The sequence below is a fragment of the Pseudopipra pipra genome, chromosome 24 (assembly GCF_036250125.1).
Source record: "Pseudopipra pipra isolate bDixPip1 chromosome 24, bDixPip1.hap1, whole genome shotgun sequence".
Lineage (NCBI taxonomy): Eukaryota > Metazoa > Chordata > Aves > Passeriformes > Pipridae > Pseudopipra > Pseudopipra pipra.
The window spans coordinates 1,660,000-1,681,148 of NC_087572.1; the positions used below are offsets into that span (position 1 = coordinate 1,660,000).

Sequence of the window (21,149 nt, forward strand, 5' to 3'; positions counted from 1 at the left end):
GGAGAAGAGAAGGCTTTGAGGAGATTTAATTGTGGCCTTCCTGTGCCTGAAAGGGCTGACAAGAAACATGGAGAGAGACTGTTTACACGAGCACTTAGTGACAGGACAAGGGGAATGGCTTTAAGCTGGAAAAGGGGAGATCTGGGTGGGATATTGGGAAGGAATCCTTCCCTGGGAGGGTGGGGAGGCCCTGGCACAGGTTGCCCAGAGAAGCTGTGGCTGCCCCATCCCTGGGAGTGTCCAAGGCCAGGTTGGAGCAACCTGGGCTAGTGAGGGGTGTCCCTGGGTTGAAATGAGATGATCTTTAAGGTCCCTCCCAAGCCCAACCGTTCTGGGATTCTCTAATTCCCCAGAGAGTTTCGGGGATGGGCGATGCCCTCCGGGGGCGTCCGCGGCGATTCCCAGTGATTCCCAGTGATTCCCAGTGACTGTCCTTCCCCCCCAGCCGGGCACTGCGGCGTCCCCAGCCCCATTGTGAACGGGCAGATCAACGGGGAGAACTACAACTACCGGGGCAGTGTGGTGTACCAGTGCAGCCCCGGGTTCCGCCTCATCGGCATGTCCGTGCGCATCTGCCAGCAGGACCACCGCTGGTCCGGCAAGACCCCTGTCTGTGTGCGTAAGTATGTGGGCACCTCGGCACCTCCCTCCGGCCCTGGGGGTGGCCAGAGGGCAGGAGGAGGGGTGGGGGGCACCCCCAGACACTCCCTGGGCACCCCCAAGCTCCTGCACCCCCCAGAGACCCCCAGAGCCCTCCCCACCCCAACAGGCAGTTGCTGGAGGAACAGTCGTCCTGGCAGTGCTGGGGGGAAAGAGGCACAGGGTGGGTTAAGGGCACCACCAGTAACCCCCAGGCACCCCCAAACACTCCAGAGACCCCCAAACCCCTGCATACCTCCCAGAGACCCCCCCAGGCACCCCCAGACCCCCCTGCACCCCTCAGAGACCCCCAGACCCCCCCTGCTCACAGAGGCAGTTGCTGGAGGAACAGTCGTCCTGGCACGTGCAGGGGGTCAGGGGCACGGGGGGGGTCAAGGGCACCCCCAGAGACCCCCCCAGGCACCCCCAAACACTCCAGAGACCCCTAAACCCCTGCATACCCCCCAGAGACACCCCCCCAGGCACCCTCAGACCCCCCTGCACCTCCCAGAGATCCCCAGAGCCCTTCCCACTCCAACAGGCAGTTGCTGGAGAAACAGTTGTCCTGGCACATGCAGTGCTGGTGGGGGGGGCACAGGGGGGGTCAGGGGCACCCCTAGAGACCCCCCCAGGCACCCCCAAACACTCCAGAGACCCCCAAACCCCTGCATACCCCCCAGAGACCCCCCCCAGGCACCCTCAGACCCCCCTGCACCTCCCAGAGATCCCCAGAGCCCTCCCCACCCCAACAGGCAGTTGCTGGAGAAACAGTCGTCCTGGCACGTGCAGTGCTGGTGGGGGGGGCACAGGGGGGGTTAAGGGCACCCCCAGAGACCCCCTCAGTGACCCCCAAAGCCCTGCACCCCCCTCAGAGACCCCAGGGCTCACACAGGGGGCTGGGGGGGTTGCTGTGCACACACACACAGGGTGCTGACCCTCGGAGAGGGGGGCGGGGGGTGTCGGGATCTGCTGCTTTTGTGCTTCCCTCTGCTTTGAAAATCCCACTGTGGGCCCAGATGTGTCCTGGCTGAGCCCAGGTGAAGGTGTGGGTTCAGGGGAGAGCCCTTCTTTTTGGGTTTCTGTTTGGCACAACCCTGCCAACCCTCCTGGAGACCCGCCCTCCGTGGTCTCACTCCTCTGCTCCACACCCACAGGTCACCTTGGACAACCCTCGTTTATCTCTCCAGTAACTGAGCTAATTAACCAAGCCTCTGGAGCTCTAAGGTGTTAATAAGTTTAAGCATCCCCTTATCAATGGGCAGTTTCAAACCTGCTGCAGTTGCCTCCTCTGTGGGAATGGCTCTCTTTGATCCAGGCAACTGTGGGAAGCCTTTTTTTTTATTATATTTTTCCCAGGACAGAATCCCTCACCTGTTTCAAAACACATGTAACCATGTTCAGAAGCACCTCAGAGCACCTGACACCTGCAGCACTGCAGGTCTCTCTGCCTTCACATTTTCCAGCCCTGTCCTGCCATCAGCTTGCCTAAGGAATAAATTGCCATCCCTGTGGTACAGTCCAGCCTTGGCAGCCAAATGTATTATGGATCTTTTGTGGGGATTTCATCTTCCCCTCAAGCTTCTCCTGGCACTGGCAGCTGCCCAGCAAAGCTGTACTGATGGGCCATTACCCCTTTTCAGCATGACAATAATCAATATGGCTTTGTCCTCAGCTGTCACAGGGTGTCACATCCCTTAAGCAGCCAAAAAGCTCTTTATGGTTTATCCTGACTTTTCTTTTGTGCAGTGGAACTCGCTGCTGGGCTGGAATCAGGGGCTGTGTCCTCCCTGTGTCACCTGCCTCTGTGCCAGCAGAGTGGTCCAGGCACTTTCCAAAAGCACTTGGAATTTTGGAATCTGCTGTGCTTCCTGCTGCTCCAGCCTTTGCCTCTCCCCTTCCCTGGGTGTTGCCAGAGCAGCTCAGACAGGACCCTGCACCCTTCCACCTCAAACCAACATCAGCCCCAGGAAGAAGAACTACACAAACCCCCACATTTCAGGGCTTTGGAAATCGAGGTTTTCCCCCAAAGTTTCTCCCACTTCGAGCAGGCAGATTTAACCTTTCCAGGCCATATGCTAGAAACCTGATTTTTCTCATATTTTCCCCTCTCTTTTAACTCTCCCTCCAGGTGTAACTTTTTACTGCAGTGAGCAGAAACCTGACTGGCAGCAGAGAGAGGGGGGAGCAGCAGGTTTTGTGATGGTGTGTGATGCCCGGAGTGATGGGAGGCAGTAGATGAAGAGCAGGAGCTGGGATTTTTGAAGAGGAGCTCTGGGGATTTATGGTGTCAGTCAGTAGGGTACTGGCACTCAGTGCTCAGAGAGTGATGCAGAGAATCCCTCCTGCCAGTCGAATGAACAAAGATCCCGTGCTCTCCACTCGAGTCACTATTTCAGCAGAGCTGCTCCCAAACCTTTGAAGGCAGTGCAGGTTTCAGGATTGATGGGGGTGGGGGTTTTTTATGCTCTCTGACCTCGAGGACTTTTTTGTGTGATAAACAAAGTCTTGTTTCTCTAAGTTTTTGAATAGGAGTTTATTATCTGGTAAAAGCAAGCACAGCCAGCTGGGTGACAGAAATGGGGACAAGTTCCCCAAATCTGCACACACACTACAGTGTACATTTGGCATTTATCTTAGCTGCTTCATGCATATTAATTATCTCATATACATTTTATAGGTTTTTTGCTAAGTATTTAATATATGGGTTTTCTTACAGCTAAAGCTAAACGGTTATCTCTACAACCAGTCACAATTCATGCATTCTTGGACAAACAGATTTAAAGTTGTACCATATTTTATTCTTGGGATAGTAGGGAGGTTTTAGAGCCCCTTGACCTTGTAAGGGTCTGTTTTATTTCTTTATGGGGGTGTAATTAAGTTTTGTTTGGATGTCATCACCCGTTTGTTTCACGAGTCACAATTATTTATCACAAACGGCTGAGCCGCCTTCTTCCAGGGGAGAAAAAAAAATAAAATAAAATAAAAAAATAGGTGATATCTCCACTTTCTGCTTGTAGCCATCACCTGTGGGCACCCTGGCAACCCTGCCAACGGCCTGACCCAGGGCACTCAGTTCAACCTCAACGACGTGGCCAAGTTCGTGTGCAACCCCGGCTTCCGCCTGGAGGGAGCTTCCCAATCCCAGTGCCTGGCCAACGGCCAGTGGAGCAGCACCCTGCCCTCCTGCCGTGGTGAGTGCTCCAGGAGGACTGGGGAGGGCAGGGCTGGGCCTTCCTCCCTGGCTTCTCTGAGTTCCTAAACCCCAGAAATTCCTGGTGGTTCCTCGGGAGCGTCCGAGCGGCGCCTGAGCTCCGAGGGCCGGGGGGAATCTCAGGGAACAAAGCTGGCTTTACCCTGGGGCTTTTCTCTGACCCTGCATCCTCCAAGGCATTGAGGGGTGGGTGGTACACCAGGAAATCCCAGCTCAGCCCTGGTGACCCCAGAGCAGTTTTACTCCAACCCCCCAGTTTTGTGCAGAGCCCTTTTTCCTTCTGGGCTGCCCAGCTTCCACTGGGATCAGCACTGAGGTTCACTTACCAAATTCCCTCCCCTCCCTGCACTCCCTCCCTCTGTACTCCCTCAGTCCAGTATCTCTGTGGATGCTGTTGCTGTGTCAGTCAAAGAATTGGTTATTCCCAACTGGAGAATGTATGTCCCAGTTTGGGATCACTTATTCCTAATTGGGTAATGTACATCCCAGTTTGGGATCACTTATTCCTAATTGGAGAATATATATCCCATTTTGGGATCACCTATTCCTAATTGGGTAATGCACATCCCAGTTTGGGATCACTTACTCTTAATTGGAGAATGTATGCCCCAGTTTGGGATCACTTATTCCTACCTGGTTATTGTACATCCCAGTTTGGGATCACTTATTCCTACCTGATTAATGTATGTCTCAGTTTGGGATCACTTATTCCTAATTGGGTAATGCACATCCCAGTTTGGGATCATTTATTCCTAACTGGTTAATGCATATCCCAGTTTGGGATCATTTATTCCCAACTGGATAATGTGTGTTCCTGTTTGGGACCAGAGATCCAGGCTCTGCTGCTGAGCCTTGCATGGCCAGATGAGCCCCTGCAGCATTGCCTTGACTCTCTTTTTCCTTGAAATAATCATCTTTTTTTTTCCTATTTCCATCCTAAAGAATCTCAAAACAAAACAAACGACCGGGAGGGGAAAAAAAAAACAACCCTTTAACTCGCTGCATGTGTGATTTGCAGTTTTCCCCCCATTTCCCTGCTCTTTCCTGGAGAACCCTCTGCTCTGTCACCCCCTTTGGTTTGTGCTATGATGGTTTTTTGTTGTTTGTTTGCAGTTGTAAACTGTACTGACCCCGGGCACCTGGAAAACAGCGTCCGGCAAGTGCAGCCCAGCGGGCCCCACAGATTCAGCTTTGGAACAACTGTGTCCTATCAGTGCAGCCATGGATATTACCTGTTGGGGACACACGTCCTCACCTGTCAGGGGGATGGCACTTGGGACCGTGCCCTCCCACAGTGTCTTTGTAAGTGCTCCAGAACGATCCAGAACAATCCCACCCCCCCCGGGGCTGCAGCCCGTGGAGTTCCTTCTTGCTCAGCTCAGTGTCAAAACCTTGGGAATCCATGGGAATCCTTCTGTCAGTAGGCTCCAGGTCCTGCCCATGGAGGGGAAGGTGGTGGTGTGAGGAGAGAGATCCCCTTGGAGGTGGGTTCCCTCTGCAGGGGAAGGCAGAGCCCAGTGAGTGTTCCTGGTTCTGAGCAGCTCCAGCCAAACCAGGGCAGGGGGAGAAGGGCAAAAGCACCTCTGGAGCAAAAACCTGCCTGGGAAGGAACCTGCAGCTCACCTGGGTGGGGACAGCCCCCTGAGTGAGGTGACACCCCTGAGTGAGGTGACACCTGAGTGGGGTCACACTCCCACTCATCCCCAGGGCTTTCGGGGAGGGAGATGACACCGAAGGAAATACAGAATAAATTCCTTCTGCTGCAGAGCAGGTGCTGAAGAGCATTTGCTTCCTCACCCTTGCTCTGGTTTTATCCCTTTTTTTTTTTTCCCCAGGATCCTGGCCCTTTCTGCCACTGGGGTTGGGACTGGGAGGTTCTGGGTGATGGTTTGGCTTTGTGGAAAGGCACAGAATCCTCCCAGTGGTCTCGTGGAACACCCAGGCCAGGAGGTCTCCGTGGCCTGTGGGAGGATGTCAGTGGTGATGTCCCCATGTCCCCTTTCCTACACTGGGAGAAATCAGGATCCAAAGTGTATCTTAGTTGCCCAGTGAGCTGGTGGTGCAGGCAGGACCCACCCCCCCAGCACAGCCAGTTTGGCCCTTTGGACACAAAACCAGCTGCAGTCCCATTCCCTGGACAAGGAATGGCCACGGAGCTCCTGGAATCTGAACTGGCTGAAGCTGTTCCAAAGCCATGGCTGATCCTTTTTTTTTCCCCCTGTATTATCCCTCCACACCCAGCCATGCAAAGGAGTTTGGGGCACATTTTCCTTTCCTTCTGTGAGCAGCATGTCCTGTCCTCACCCTGCAGACCCTGCATAGGCCCTGGGGAATTCAGAAGTGACATCCCCCCTGGTACCGCAGCTGGGGGGGCTCCAAGGGGGGATTTATCTGTTAAAATCCTGGAGCCTGATATCCCCTCAGCCCCCAGCCTGCCAGCTGAGTGCCAGGGATCTCCTGCCTTAAAATGCTGAGCGTGACTTGGAGGATTTGTGGGCGTTCTCAAAGCTTTGGAAGCTCGGGTTGGTTTCACAACCGAACGTGTGGGTTTGTGGGGTTAAAAAAAAACCCAGAGATTTTTGCATGTCTTTGTTTTCTGTGCATTGAGCTTTTCTCTGAGGGCGCTGAGGCCCTGGCACAGGTCGCCCAGAGAAGCTGGAAGTGTCCCAGGCCAGGTTGGAGCAGCCTGGCCCGATGGAAGGTGTCCCTGCCCACGGCGGGGGTTGGAGTGAGATGGTCCTTGAGGTGCCTCCCAACCCAACCCACGCCGTGGGGCTGAAGCTGTCGCCTGTGTCTCCTGCAGTGGTGTCCTGTGGCCACCCCGGGGCCCCTCCCCATGCCCAGATCTCGGGGGACAGGCACACCGTGGGCTCCGTGGTCCGGTACAGCTGCCTGGGGAAGCGGACGCTGGTCGGGAATTCCACGCGGATGTGCCAGCTGGACGGGCGCTGGAGCGGGGCCCTGCCCCACTGCTCAGGTGAGGGGCTGGCCAGGGAGGGCACGGGGCATTCCCAGCACAGAGCAGGGAAGACATTGAGCCGTTGGAGAGTGTCCAAGGAAAGGCAACAAGGTTGGGAAGGGCCTGGGTTTGGAGCCGTGGGAGGACACTGAGGGCACTCGGTGTGTTCAGCTGGGGAAGAGGAGACTGAGGGGAGACCTCAGTGCAGTTCCAATGCCTGGGCAGGGGCAGAGGAGGGGCAGGGACTGAGCTCTGCTCTGGGGGGACCAGCAGCCAGGGAATGGCTGGAGCTGTGTCAGGGCAGGCTCAGGTTGGATCTCAGGCAAAGGTTCTTCCCCCAGAGGGTGGTTGGGCACTGCCCAGGCTCCCCAGGGCAGTGGGCACAGCCCCAAGGCTGCCAGAGCTCAGGGAGGGTTTGGCTGATCCTCTGGGGCACAGGATGTGACTTTTGGGGATGGTCCTGTGCAGGGCCAGGGTTGGACAGGATGATCCTTGTGGGTCCCTTCCAATTCTGTGCTTCTGTGATCATCCTCCAGCCCTTTTTACCCTGTGAGGAGGCACCTGAGGGGCTCTGAGCTGGAGAAGCCCCCCTGGTACAGAGGGAGGTTGTGGAGGGCTGGAAATCCCCGTGTCTGAGCCACCCAGCCTCCTGCACCTTGATCAGCACTGGCAGGGAGGGAAGCTCTGGGCTGGCAGGAGGAGAAATAAATCCCTGCAGCACATGGCTGTGCTGGGAGGGAGCTGCAGCTGCTGCTCAGGAGTTCTCCCTGCAGAGCAGGAGGGACGTGTGGGATGCAAAACTGGGTCCTTGCACCCTGTCTGCACCATCTGACCCTCTTCCCTGTGCTCTCCAATGAAAGGAGCCCACGTGGCCTCCTTCCAGGGCCTGACATCTGCTGTTACAGTCCCACAGCAGCCCCAGGCCTGCACCAGGCAGGTGGAAGCTGCTACAATGAGTTTCCACATCATCAGCATCTCCACAGAGAGGGGTTTGGCAGCAGAAGTCCTTCCCCACTCCTGGGTGAGAAAGGTGTTGCCCTGAGGACATCCTAATATGCAGAAAAAGTCCCTGGTGGAACAGATTTGGGTCAAGATCCTGGGGGATGCAGTGAGAGGTGCTGACAGGGGGGTCTCCAGCAGAGGGAAGGGTGCTGGGTGACTGGTGGGGTGCTGTGCAAAGCCCTCCCCAAGCCATCCCATCCCTTGTTCCTTGGACAACACACGGGATGTGACATAATGAGCAAAGCACTTGGGACAAGTGTTAATTTTTAATAATGACACTTAGATTCAGCAGCACCACTTGACCAAGTTTAACCTCTGATTTGGAAGGGGAAGGGAAATTAAGTGGAGTCATCCTGGTGTTCAGCAGCCATGTCTGCAGAGTTCCTGCTCTGGAGCTGCTCAGGAGGGTTTTCTGCTCCAGTTCGTGCCTTCTCCCCATGTAGTTCTTCCTCACTCCCTCCTGTCATCTCTGTGGGTGGATTTTTGGGAACACTCAGATTTGTTCTGCCTAGTTCCTACTGACACCTGCTGTGTTTGCTGAATGACTTCTTGGAGGCTGATGGCCCTCAGGGGGGTGCTGGGTGGATGCCCAGGATCCCAGAACCGTCATTCCCACCCCAGGGCTTGGAGAAAGGCTCCTCCTTCCCACCAAACTCAGGGGGAGCAGTTAGAGGAGCAGGGAGGAGGCAGAGCAGAGCCCGGGGCTCCTGCCAAAGGCTGGGTGTGGAGGATCCCCACGGTGTGACAGCACTTTTTGCCAGATGAAACAAAAGACTTGGGCACGAGTCATTATGTGAAAGGAGATGTTGGACCTGGAGCATTCTGCCCCTTCTGTGCCCAGGGAAGTTCATTCCCCACATGATGAATGTGCTCATTATGTTCTGTGTCACACGGAGCAGGGGCTGGACCTGCAGCGAGAGGGCCCAGAACTGGGCACTTCATCACCAGCTGCCACAGGGAAATGGGCTCTCCTGCCCTGGGAGGGGATGTGTTCACACAGATTGGTGGTGGAGCAAGCCAGAAACACGGTGCAGGCAGCAGGGAGGTGGGCATCCCTCCAGCCTGCTCCAGGGAACCCCTGCCAGCTGCTCCCCAATTCCAGCTCCGAGTGTGCCCAGCCTGCAGGAGTGGATGTTTCTCCCCCTCCGTGCTCCAAACCCCACAGCTCCTGTTCTGTGAATACAGTGGGGTGTGCTGGGGGGGCTTGGAGCACACTGGAGTTCTTGCTTGGAGGGAAAGCAACCCCAGAATCATGGAATGGGACCCCCAGGGATCATGGAGTCCAGCTGCAGGCCCTGCACAGGACTGTCCCCAGGAGTCACACCACGTGCCTCAGAGTGTCCACATGATTGATGCTGGAGTAGCTGCCACCAGAAGCAGCTGCAGCTGGTGGAAGCTCCATCCTGGCATTCAGGAGTCATGGCCATGGTTTGCAACAAGCTTCAAACCAGGAGTGTGGGGGGAGGATGGTTCCATCTGGAATTCCTGCAGCCAGTCAGAGTTAAATTCCCCTCGGAGGGGGGAAGAAGGTCCAAACTCATCACATGCTTGCTCTCTCCGTGCAGGGGGCAGCCAGGGCGTGTGTGGTGACCCGGGGATCCCCTCCCATGGCATCGGGCTGGGGGCCACCTTCGACGTGGGCAGCGTGGTGCGGTTCAGCTGCGAGCCCGGCTACACCCTGCACGGCTCCTCCGACAGGACCTGCCAGGCCAACGGCTCCTGGAGCGGCACCCAGCCCGAGTGTGAAGGTACTGTCACCTCCCCAGCCCCCTGGCTGTCCCCAGAATCACCCCAGAATCACCCCAGAATCACCCCAGCCCCTCTGCCAGCGGCCGTTTGGTGCAGGAACAGCGTGGAACAGTGTGCCCAGGGGGACAAGAGGGCCAATGGATCCTGGCCTGGAGCAGGAACAGGGTGGCCAACAGGGCCAGGGAAGTGATTCTGCCCCTGGACTCAGTGCTGGTGAGGCCACCCCTGGAGTGCTGTGTCCAGTTCTGGGCCCCCAGCTCAGGAAGGACATGGAGGGGCTGGAGCAGGTCCAGGGGAGAGCAACGAGGCTGGGGAAGGGACTGGAGCACAAGTGCTGGGAGGAGAGGCTGAGGGAGCTGGGGGGGCTCAGCCTGGAGAAGAGGAGGCTCAGGGGAGACCTCCTCACTCTCTGCAACTCCCTGACAGGAGGGGGGAGCCGGGGGGGGGTTGGTCTCTTCTCCCAGGCAACCATCAGCAAGACAAGAGGGCTGGGTCTGCAGCTGTGCCAGGGGAGGGGTAGGTTGGACATTAGGAAGAATTTTTTTCCAGAGGGGGTGCTCAGCCATTGGAATGGGCTGCCCAGGGAAGGGGTGGCTTCTCCATCCCTGGAGGTTTTTAAGATGGGACTGGATGTGGCATCAGTGCCATGGGCTGGGAACCACAGCGGGGTTGGATCAAGGGTTGGACTTGATGATCTCAGAGGTCCCTTCCAACCCAGCTGATTCTGGGATTCTATGAAATCAGAGAGAGAGGATTCTCTTGCTTGTCACCTCCTCCAAACACTGAGGAGGAAATGTGTGCCCAGGAGCCTCCTCCTCCTGGGTTCTCCTCCTCCTCCCAGCCATCCATGGGTCACACCCCACAGGAGGGTTGTTGGAGCATCACTTCTCTGCAGCCCCAGCTGGGTTCTGCTGCAGCAGAAGGGCTTTGGGATGCTCAGGTCAGTGCCAACATCTGGGTGGAGGTGTAGGGTAGGAAGAGCCTTTGGGATCTGGTCCTTATTTCCTGCCATCCCCCCCTAGACCGTTGTTCAGGAATCTCTGGGGTCCCCTGATCCTCCTGATCAGAAACAGCCTTTTTTTGGTGTCAGAACTCTGGGTGCCACTAATTCCTCATTGCCTTGTGGGGGAAATTCAGCAGAATGAGAAACACCAGCAGATTCCACCCTCCCTCAGAGCTGGAGCTGGCACATCCAAGAGTCATTTCCATTAAGTAGAAATGCAAAATGCAAATTATAATCCAGTAAGCACATTTTTGTGTTTGAAAGCCCCAAACCCCCTGATTTTTCCATTTGAAGGAATCAAGTAAGACCCTATAATCCAGTAAATAATCCCCTCACTGGATTCTCTGGGCTATGCTGCTCCCTGCTACTGTTTTAGACAAGTGTTTAAAAACCAGCTGGGTTAAGAACAAAAGTCAAAAATGAGGCAGGAGACCCAAGTGCAAGGAGACCTGGGCAAGTGCTTCTCTCCAGCTGTTTCAAAAGCCAAAAGCTTAGAGAGAGTTTGTAAATGAATTGGAAATTTATTCCAAATTGATGGTGCTCTTGATTGAAAAGACACTGAATCATGTTATTAATACACTCAGATCTCAGGAGGTTCTTTTTTCCACTCTCTGTTTTTTTCCATCAGTGGGAAGGCTCCCTTCATTAATCTCAGGATAAATAACCCATCAGGTTCCAGAGGCACCAAAATCCAGATCCCTGGCAGATTTTTTTTCCATACTTTATGAATAATAATAACATTATGCCTCTAATGTAGTCACTTAATGTTAAGTGCTGACTGGCCAGTGTAGGAGAGGGATGCCCAGGGATGAGCTGGTCCCTGTCATTTGTATTCACCACGAGTTCCAGGTTCTCTGGCTGCACTTTGAGTGGTGTGTTCAGCCCTCTGGAACAGGTATTTCTAGGAGGGGGAGAGGGGAGTTGACTTTGGGGTGAACTCCTGGCAGTTGGAGGTGAAGGCTGAGTGCCCAGGAGGCTCCTTGGGAGGAGTGGGCACCTCGGTGGTGCATTAACCAGGACTCAGCTGTGGGTTTGCTGCTCCCAGCTCCCAAAATGGAGCAAAATCAAGGCTGATGGTGCTTCACAGGTCACCAGGGAGCTCATGGAAGTTGCTGCCCAGATCAGCTGCTGGGTGGGCACAGAGGGGCTCAGCCCGAGGAGCAGGAGATGGGGACCCACAGCACAGGGACGTGGAAGGGCCTGTGGGCACAGTGCAAATCCAACAGCAGGAATAGGAGGGAAGGAGAGAAAAGCCCTTATCTGCATTTCAGAGAGGGTAAGATGCTCTAACAGCTTCAATTCCAAAGGATCTGCCTGACTTAGGGGTCAGGGAGCTGATGTTGCACCATCGTGTCCTCCTGCACCGGGACCAGTCCAGGGTGTGTGGGGTCACCTTGGAACTCCTCAGCTCTGGATCTCATACCTTTTACCCACTAAAACATCTTCTAAGGGAACCAAGGGAACAGGGAGGCAGGAAGAAGTCCCAACTGCTTTTCCCAGAATGGACAAATGGTTTGGAGTGAACTGAGATGAGTTGCAGGGGCTCTGCCTGAGCCTCCTGCTTCACTCGGGTTTATGGAGCTCTGCTTTTGTTGTGCTCAGTAAGAGCAGCTTTCCAAAATGGCAGATTTCAGGCCTCATTTAGCTTTAATTTCCAGCAAATTTTAAAGTGTAAATGTAATTTTAGATGTTTGGGGTTTTTTTTTCCTCCATTCTCCTCCTTCCTGCTGCCCTGTCTGTGTTCGCCGAAGAGCGATGCGGGAAGGGGCTCACAGTTGTACTCTACACTCCCTCCTCCTCTTAAAAGCTGAGCAGAATATTTGCTTTTATAGTGTTTGTTGTTTCTCCGAGGGAATTAAAGCTGCATCCAAAATGAGTCAGGGCTCTGGCTGCTCTTTGGCAGTTTCAGTAGAGAGAAATGATTTATTTTAAGCGATAACAGTGGGAAAAGGAGCAGAGTTTTGTCTGCTGCTCATTTGACTGCTGAGGACATGGGAGGTGGCAGGGCTGGGATTCGGGTCTAGACTGTTTTATTCTTCCTCTCTCTGCATAGTTGGGTGGGTTATGGGTTACTGGTTAAATTAAACAGCCTGGAAATTACCAGCCCTGAAGGAAAGGCTTTGAGACTCCACAAGCCCTGAGCTGTCCCTTCTTCCAGCAGGAGGTCCTGCTGATGTGTCAGACATCATTAGGAGAGTGTTTGGGATGGGAGCAGAGCCTGAAAGAAGAACTGGGGGTTATGAGGAGCAGCTCAGAGGAGGGGGGACATGCAAAGGACACAAGCTCACATGTCACCTCAGTGACAGGCACCGCTGGCGCCTCGTGCCTGAGAGAGGGGCTGGCTGCTCCTCACACCCCTCTCACCATGTCCAGGGGGGGTTTTCTGGGCAGAGTGAGGGGAAATTAAATGTTTCCTGAGTACCAGCACTTGCTCCTTGCCCTGCTCAGGGTGCTGGGGGGGCAGCTCAGTGGCCTCGTTGAGCATCGTCTGAACGTGCCCGAGCAGGACCCAGAGAAACTCCCTCCTCCCAGCAGCTTCTCGCTGTAAAACCTGCAGGAAGCAGCAAAGGAAGGCAAAGGGAAACCTGAAAGCTTTTCAGAAAATGGCTGTGTGTGGATTGGAACCCGATTAATTATTGCTGAGCTCTGGAGCACCTCTGAGCTGGGATGTTTTCTATAGCAGAGGCACTTTGTAAGAGGCAGGAGCTTCCCAGATTCCCCCTGCAGGGATGGGATCGTGGGGATCAGCTCTGGTTGTTGTCAGGTGTCCCACTGTCCCTGTTTGCAGGCCCCCCCAGTGGCCTCAGAAACCATTTTTTTCGTGTTCCTAATTCATTTTACACCTCCCACTGCAGCCAGAGGGAATTATTTACCCCCTCACTGCTCTCTTGCATGATTAGATCCTACTGATATTTAAATTGCTGTTCCAGACATTCAGTCCTTTCATCCTTATATTTATGAGTTCTCTTGTGTCTGGCCCAAGCAGGTCCCAGCTGATCCACTCTGCCATTAAACCATTCCCACGAGTCCCTTCCTAATCCCAAAAGTAATAATTTGGGAGTTGTCCATGTGTGTTTTTGGCCCCATGAATAAGTGGAGGAGGGTGGGCAGGAGGGAACTGATGGACGGGCAGGCAGTGAAATGGTAATTCAGAGCTTTTTTCCGAGGTGATGGAATCTGACTTTTATCCCAGCATCTCTGGGAAATGACACTGGAATCCATAACGAGCTCCACCTCGGGAGCCACGAGGAGTTGTGTGCACACAGCCCAGAGCAGTTATTAGTTTCCTCCTGTCAGACAGATCTGCCTCCGAGCAGCTCCTGTGTTAACAGGCTGTCAGCAAACCAAGCAACAAGAGGGGAAGGCTGCTCTCCTCGCCTTGGTGGGCTGTGCTTGTTGCATTCCTGCTGGAGTTTGTGCTTCCCCGTGGAGAACAACTGGAAAAAGTGGAGTGTGTGGTGCAGGGAGGGCCCAGGATGGGTCACCGTGGGTCCCTGCTCTCACAGAGGTTTTGGGGTGTTGCTGGGGAAGGGGGCAGCCAGGAGTGTTCTGGGATTTGTGGTTGAAGCCTTTCCTTGATTCCTGTGATTTTCTTTTGGGTGCTGTAATTTCGGAGGCAGTGAGGGGCTGGGGGCAATTACTGCAGCTGCTTATTTTGTCCTGGCAGGGCTCTGTGCTCCACCAGCCCCAGGCCTTTTTGGTCCTGGGGTGCTGAGGCACTTCAGACATAAAACTTGGGCACTGACAACCCTGTAATTGTATTCCCAGGATATTCTCCCTCCTCTGAAGGGATAATTGGCTGTGGCTGGGCAGTGAGCAGTGCCACAGTGGGAGGGCAGCAGGCTCCCTTACTGCTCTCCTTCCTTCCAATGCTGCACAGTTGTTGACATCCCAACATTAGGACTTGGCCCCTGATCCTTGTGGGTCCCTTCCAACTCAGGATATTTTAGGATCCCAAAGGCAAAGTGGCACACTCAGTTCCAGGCTCCCAAACTCCTGGAATGTGGAGGGACTCCAGGCTTGGCACCACTGCTTTGTTAAGCTGTGGGACCACGAGGCTGATTGTTGCAGGATAAGGCTCTGCAGCAAATGGACACGAGTCCATCAGGCAGGGGGGGATTCTCCCAGGATGTGCCTGGCACAGGAGCAGGGCTGGAGCTTCAGTGGATGCAGCAACAGTGTTTTCCAGTCCCCTGAGAGAGATGCAGATCCTTGGCAAGGCAGAGCCCTGCTCTGAGCTGGGGAGTGGTCTGGGGATCCTGCTGGGTTGATGCAGCTGCTTTTCCATGGAACAGCCCCTTCCCTCTGAGCTGATCCAGCAGCTCTGCAGCACATCTTGCTTTTACTGGGAACTGTTCACTGCAGGGGGAAAGCCTCGTTTTTTGGAGGGGTCGTTTGTGTTTCGTGGTGGTTTGTTTTTTTTTTTTTTAACTTTGCCATTTTGCTTTGCAGTGATATCCTGTGGGAACCCAGGAACCCCCAGCAATGCCAGGGTCATCTTCAACGACGGCCTGGTCTTCTCCAGTTCCATCATTTACCAGTGCAGGGAGGGCTATTACTCCACAGGGGTGCTGAGCAGGCACTGCACCGTGAACGGGACGTGGACTGGGACCAGTCCAGAGTGCACAGGTGAGCACTGGGATAGATCCCTGGGGGATGAGGGCCCTGGGGAAGGGGTGTCTGGACTCATTTTAGCCTGTGTCACCCTGAGAAACTGTGCTGAGCTGTGTCCTGGCAGCAGCAGAGGGCTCAGCCCGTGCTCTCTGCCGGTGCCTAATGGAAAAGTCTTGCTTGGAGTTTGTTTTCTTCCAGTTGGATGAAGGGAGCCCTGTAATAATTCCATGAGTAGATGTTGGGCAGCCTCGAGGGGCTCTCTGGGGCTGCTCCTGAACGTGAGAGTTCCTGGGAGGAGCCTGAGCAGAGCCCCTGCTCAGAAAAGCCTCAGGGAAGGGGTTGTGCTTCCTGCAGAGGAACGTGGATGGGGCCAAATGTGGCCTTACATAAGAGGCAGTAACTGGGCTGAAGAGGGGGGGACCTGCCTTCCCCCAGCCAGGACCTGACCTGGGTTTGCTTTAATGTTTAATGTGTGTTAATACAGCTTCTTGCAAAGTCTTAATGTGCCATTAAGGTCCCTGCTCACTCCACTGAGGACAGGCACAGCCAGCACATGAGCCAGCAGTGTGGCCAAGAAGGCCAATGGATCCTGGCCTGGCTCAGGAACAGGGTGGCCAACAGGTCCAAGGAAGTGATTCTTCCCCTGGACTCAGTGCTGGTGAGGCCACCCCTGGAGTGCTGGGTCCAGTTCTGGGCCCTCAGCTCAGGAAGGACATGGAGGGGCTGGAGCAGGTCCAGAGAAGAGCAACAAGGCTGGGGAAGGGACTGGAGCACAAGTGCTGTGAGGAGAGGCTGAGGGAGCTGGGGCTGTTCAGCCTGGACAGGAGGAGGCTCAGGGGAGACCTCCTCACTCTCTGCAACTCCCTGACAGGAGGGGGGAGCCAGGGGGGGGTTGGTCTCTTTTCCCAGGCAACCATCAGCAAGACAAGAGGGCTGGGTCTGCAGCTGTGCCAGGGGAGGTTTAGGTTGGATATTAGAAAGAATTTCTTTGCAGAGAGGGTGCTCAGCCATTGGAATGGGCTGCCCAGGGAAGGGGTGGGTTCTCCATCCCTGGAGGTTTTTAAGGACAGACTGGATGTGGCATCAGTGCCATGGGCTGGGAACCACAGTGGGGTTGGATCAAGGGTTGGACTTGATGATCTCGGAGGTCCCTTCCAACCCAGCTGATTCTATCATTCTATCATTCTATGATCCTATGATTCTCTGATTCTCCACGTGCCGGAGCCCGGCTCCCTCTGCGTGCCGTGTGCTCCAAACCCTCCCTTGCCCACGGCCCTCTGAGCACATCCTGCCTGCCCAAAGCGCTCGGGACCATCAGGTATCTCATTCAGGCAGATCCAGAGGTGTGAGAGGAGGGCTGGGCAGCCAGAAATGCTCCTCCCCTTGCCTTTGGCAGTGATCAACTGCGGCGACCCCGGCGTGCCGGCCAACGGCGTCCGCCTGGGCTCCGACTTCACCTACAACCAGTCCGTGGTGTTCCAGTGCACCCCCGGCTACATGATGGAGTCAGACAGGGCCTCCTCCCTCACCTGCACCAAGGACCGCACCTGGAACGGCACCAAACCCGCCTGCAAGGGTAAGGAGGGGTCCCCAGGCCACCAAAGGTTTTGGGACGAGGTAAAAAGTAGCGGCGACTTGTGCGTCGTGCCCGGAGCCCCCCTGGGAGCTTCTCTGGGCTCTGTCCTTCCATCTCTCCCCTATTTATGGCTCTCACACCACCTATCACATTTTACAGCACAAACACCCTGCTATCTTTAAGTCCATCAGTCACCACCCCGTGCCTGGGAGGGAGGCAGCTGCTCTTACCTGTGTGGTAGAGAGGGAAGAGCGAAGCCCAGGGAGCAAAGTGACTCCTTCCTCTTCACAAAAACTCAGATCAAACCCCACTGAAATATTGTGTTTTGCAAGCACACGCTTCTTGGCATCGTCTGGAATCATCTGAAAAATGTTTCCTCTGAGCCTTTTCATTATTCCTCTGTTCTGAGATTGCTCCTGTGGTTCAGAGATAGAAAAAGGAAATAATAAAGCAGTTGCTGGGCAGGCTGGATCTCTTCTGTGAGTGTTTTACTCACCCACCAAGTGCAGATAAGACTTGTAGCAGCATCTGTGCACTTCTTTAGCAATCTGGAAAATTCACCTGTCATCATGCTGATACAAATACAGACCACAGAGGAACTTTATAATGCACTGCAGCTCCTTCAGAGGCTGTAAAGAGCAATTCTTACGCTGCTCTTTCATTCTCTGCACTGAGCTAATGCTGCAGGAATAATCCAGAACGTGGCCAAGAGTCATGTTTGGAGGCCAGGCTGATTTGCACAGGTTTAGCATCTCTCCCAATGCTCCCCTGAGCTGGAAAGCAAAGCACTGCAAAAATGTCATATTAAACCACCCCAGAGTGGCTGAAATACCGACAGGTTGTTGCTTTAGCTGCTGAGCTGAAGCTCAGCCAGGTTGTCCAAAAGGTATCAATCTCCCAGGGAACCCGAGATGAGTTTTCACACTAAGTCAGGGCAGGTTCTTCCCTTCAGCTGGAAATGAAGTGACTCTGGTTTGGAGAGAGATCAGGGAAAATGGTTCTTCCCCCAGAGGCTGGTTGGGCACTGCCCAGGCTCCCCAGGGCAGTGGGCACAGCCCCAAGGCTGCCAGAGCTCCAGGAGGGTTTGGATGATCCTCTGAGGGACAGGGTGGGATTATTGGGGTGTCTGTGCAGGGCCAGGGTTTGGGCTGGTGATGCTTGGGGGTCAGCATTTTCTATGGTTTGGTTAACTCCAAACTTCAAAGTAAAATCCTGGAGTTTTCACCCCAGTCTGTGCCATGTGTACACTTCCCCTTTTCCCCTATAGAAGCCTCTTGCCTGATAGTTTCTCTTGGGTGTTGAGATAAAATTATGGGAAAGGGTGGGGGAAGCCTGGAAGTCAGATTTTAGATTTTTGTGGTGGCTCAAACCACCACACCAGGAGATGCCCTTGGAGGGCAGGACGTGGCTTTTACCCTACAGAACCGTGCCCTTCGTGGAGAAACGGGAACTGAGCCTCCTTTTGTCTTTTGTCTCCCCCCACAGCCATCACCTGCAGAGCCCCCCAGGCCATTCCCAACGGGAAGGTGGTGGGCACGGATTTCAGCTGGGGGGCCAGTGTGAGCTATGCCTGCCTGGAGGGGTACCAGCTGTCCCTGCCCGCCGTGCTGACCTGCGAGGGCAACGGCACCTGGAGCGGGGACGTCCCCCAGTGCTTCCGTGAGTAGGAGCCCAGCCAGGGCCTGGGAGGATCCTGCCCCAAAACCCCCTGGTTTGATGCCCTTTCCATCACCTCTGCTCCCAGTGGGGCTGGTTTTAGTGGCTGGTTTTAGTGGCTGGTTTCAGTGGCTGGTTTCGGTGGCCCTGCTGTGCCTCCTGCCCCGAGCCCAGGGGGAGTCGGGCATGAACTGAAGCCAGTGGGGATTTTTCTTGCTGTGATGATGCCTGAAGTGCCTCTGCCTCAAGGTCTGAATGCTCTGCCCACCTCCCACAGCAGCCAGGTTGCTGGGGCACTGGTTTGCCACCCGTGAGGGGGTGGCCCTGGGGACACGGTTGGCAATAGAGATGTGAGGTCACAATTGGAACAAACCTGAGGATTTTCCTCCAAACTGGGTGCTTGTCCAGTGTCTCCCCAGTGGCTGGATCTGCTGCAGTCAGGGCTCCTGGAACTGCCAAAGGCCGTGGGGAAAAAGCCTTTGGCCAAGAGCTCTGTGTCTCTGTCACAGCAGGAGTTGGGAATGTTTTGTGAGGGCAGAGTGGGGCTGGGTGGAAACCTGTGTGCCTGATACAGGAACTGATGCCAAAAACTACCAGTTCAATGTCTCCTAATGCCAAAGGCAGCTCTGAGTTCCTTTTCCAGTGGCTGGCAGCTGCACAATAGCCATTTTCATATTAAATCACACGAAGCCCTCCCCGTGTTCCTTGCACCTCTCCCTGGATCCTGGATAATTAGTGTGACACAGAACCAGGTAGCAAAGTGACATGGTGCAATTAGGGAAACATTTGGAAGCTAAGCCTGCTGTTAGGGGGGAAAAAGATAGGAAAAAAGGGAAAAGATGGGGGAGAAGGTGCAAGTTAATTACCAGGATTACAAGGAGAGCAGCCAGTCATGGAGTTGGTGGCAGGGTTTGGGCCGTTCACAGACCTGTCTGTAGCTTATTACCACTCCTTTGTCCTGAGGCGGTTCATGGCCATCCTGTTGTCCCTTTGCCCGTTCCAGCTGTGTTCTGTGGTGACCCAGGGACGCCAGCCCAGGGCAGGAGGGAGGACAGAGGCTTCACCTACCGCTCCTCCGTGTCCTTCTCCTGCCTGGCCCCGCTCGTGCTGGTGGGCTCAGCCCGGAGGTTCTGCCAGTCTGACGGGACGTGGAGTGGGACCCAGCCCAGCTGCATAGGTAAGGGAAGAGCTCTGGGCCCTCACCCAGCTCTCCTGGTTTTCTTTTGGTTCTTTTCTTTTTGGTTTTCTCTTCTGAGTTTGCAGAAAGGAGCGTTTTGTCGCCCTGAAAGTGGGGCCGTGAAGGGACGATGCTTTTGGTTTGTGGCTGATAAACAACCCCTCTCCTTCCCCTCACTGCTTAGATTCCCATCCCTGGCAGTGTCCAAGGTCAGGCTGGAGCAACCTGGTCTAGTGCAAGGTGTCCCTGCCCAAGGCAGGGGGGTGGAACTGGATGATTTTTAAGCTCCCTTCCAACCCAAACCTTCCTGGGGCTCAGTGTGTGGACAGAAACCAAACTCCCCCAGCTTGCCTTGCTGAGCTGCAGCCTTGAGATTCAGGCTGACATTTCCACACCTTCCTCAGGTGCTCATCTTGAACCCTGTGACACCTCTGGGAGGTCTGTAACCAGAACTACTCCCAGAACTCTTGGCCTGTTTGAAGCCCTGGCTGCACTCCTGACCTGCAGGGCTCCTGTGATAAAGGGCATCACCACCATCCCCCCACGTGGGCAGTGGGGACAAACACATCCATGGGGCTGTTCCCCACGGATTTCAGTCCTTCTGGTTCCATCCTGAATGCACCACCAACTACAGGAATGCAAAAAGAGTCACGGCCTGAACCTCCAGTTGGTTTCACCAGGAGCTTTCTCACATCCAGGGGGCTGAGAGCACCTGCTCCTGTGCTGGAGATGTTGGATTGGAATGCTTCAGTGCTTCCTTGCAGATCCTTGTCTGGGATCCTGTTGCACATGTGTGGGACCCACCTCTCAGAGGGCTGAACCAGCCAACCCTGTTCCTGCTGCTGAGGGAATGTGCTGAGGGTTTGCCCAAAGCAAACCACGAGGAAGGAGATTGGGTGTTAGGGAAAATTTCTTCGTGGGAAGGGTTGCCAAGCCCTGGAACAGACTGCCTTGGGGGGGGATTTAAAACCCAGTATGTAGGTGTGGCATTCAGGGACTTGGTTTAATGCCAGTGCTGGGGGAATGGTTGGACTCAATGATCTTCAAGGTCTTTTTCCAACCTTAATGGTTTATTGATCCTGTGAAAGGAAGAGAATTGTGTGTCTGCAAAACCTCAGCCCAGGATGGCAGTTTGTGACCCAAGCAGCTGTACCCCAAGTGCTGTATTTATTCAGATCTCACCCATTTTTGGATACTTTGAGCTTCCAGCACCCAAACCTTGCCCAGGCAGAGCCAGGAGGCCAAGGCTCTGCCCTCATCCATCACCCCGTGCCTCCCCCAGCCAGGGGGCTCTTTCTCTCTTTATTTTCCAGGCAGTGATTTATCAGGGGGCTCCCATGGAAACTGCAGCAGTGACAAATGACAGCAGCTCAGCAGAGCCAAAGGATGGGAGATGAATTAGCCCCAAATCAGCCACGTTCTGTGGCCCTTGTTTAGTCACTCCCCACATCCCCAGGGCCTGGAGACAGCGCCGTGGCCGTGGGAAGGGACTGATGAGTCACATCCTGAGGAATAAAGGCCTAAAAATAAACAGTGGAAGCAGAGAAGTTGTGCTCTGCTCTC

General features: G+C 54.7%; 1 protein-coding gene across 3 annotated transcripts in view; it reads left to right on the top strand.

Annotated features, from left to right (window-relative positions):
- CSMD2 (CUB and Sushi multiple domains 2) overlaps nucleotides 1–21,149 on the top strand; it is a 284,784-nt gene that overhangs the window by 219,798 nt on the left and 43,837 nt on the right. For all 3 annotated transcript variants that reach the window (XR_010425057.1, XM_064635158.1, XM_064635159.1), the window contains 9 exons: nucleotides 446–619; nucleotides 3,657–3,830; nucleotides 4,964–5,152; nucleotides 6,654–6,827; nucleotides 9,377–9,559; nucleotides 15,016–15,192; nucleotides 16,574–16,753; nucleotides 18,239–18,412; nucleotides 19,413–19,586. Coding sequence is in view for 2 of the 3 variants with exons in the window: in XM_064635158.1 (XP_064491228.1) it covers nucleotides 446–619; nucleotides 3,657–3,830; nucleotides 4,964–5,152; nucleotides 6,654–6,827; nucleotides 9,377–9,559; nucleotides 15,016–15,192; nucleotides 16,574–16,753; nucleotides 18,239–18,412; nucleotides 19,413–19,586 (1,599 nt within the window). In the remaining variant the exon portion in view is untranslated. The remainder of the gene's footprint in view (nucleotides 1–445; nucleotides 620–3,656; nucleotides 3,831–4,963; nucleotides 5,153–6,653; nucleotides 6,828–9,376; nucleotides 9,560–15,015; nucleotides 15,193–16,573; nucleotides 16,754–18,238; nucleotides 18,413–19,412; nucleotides 19,587–21,149) is intronic.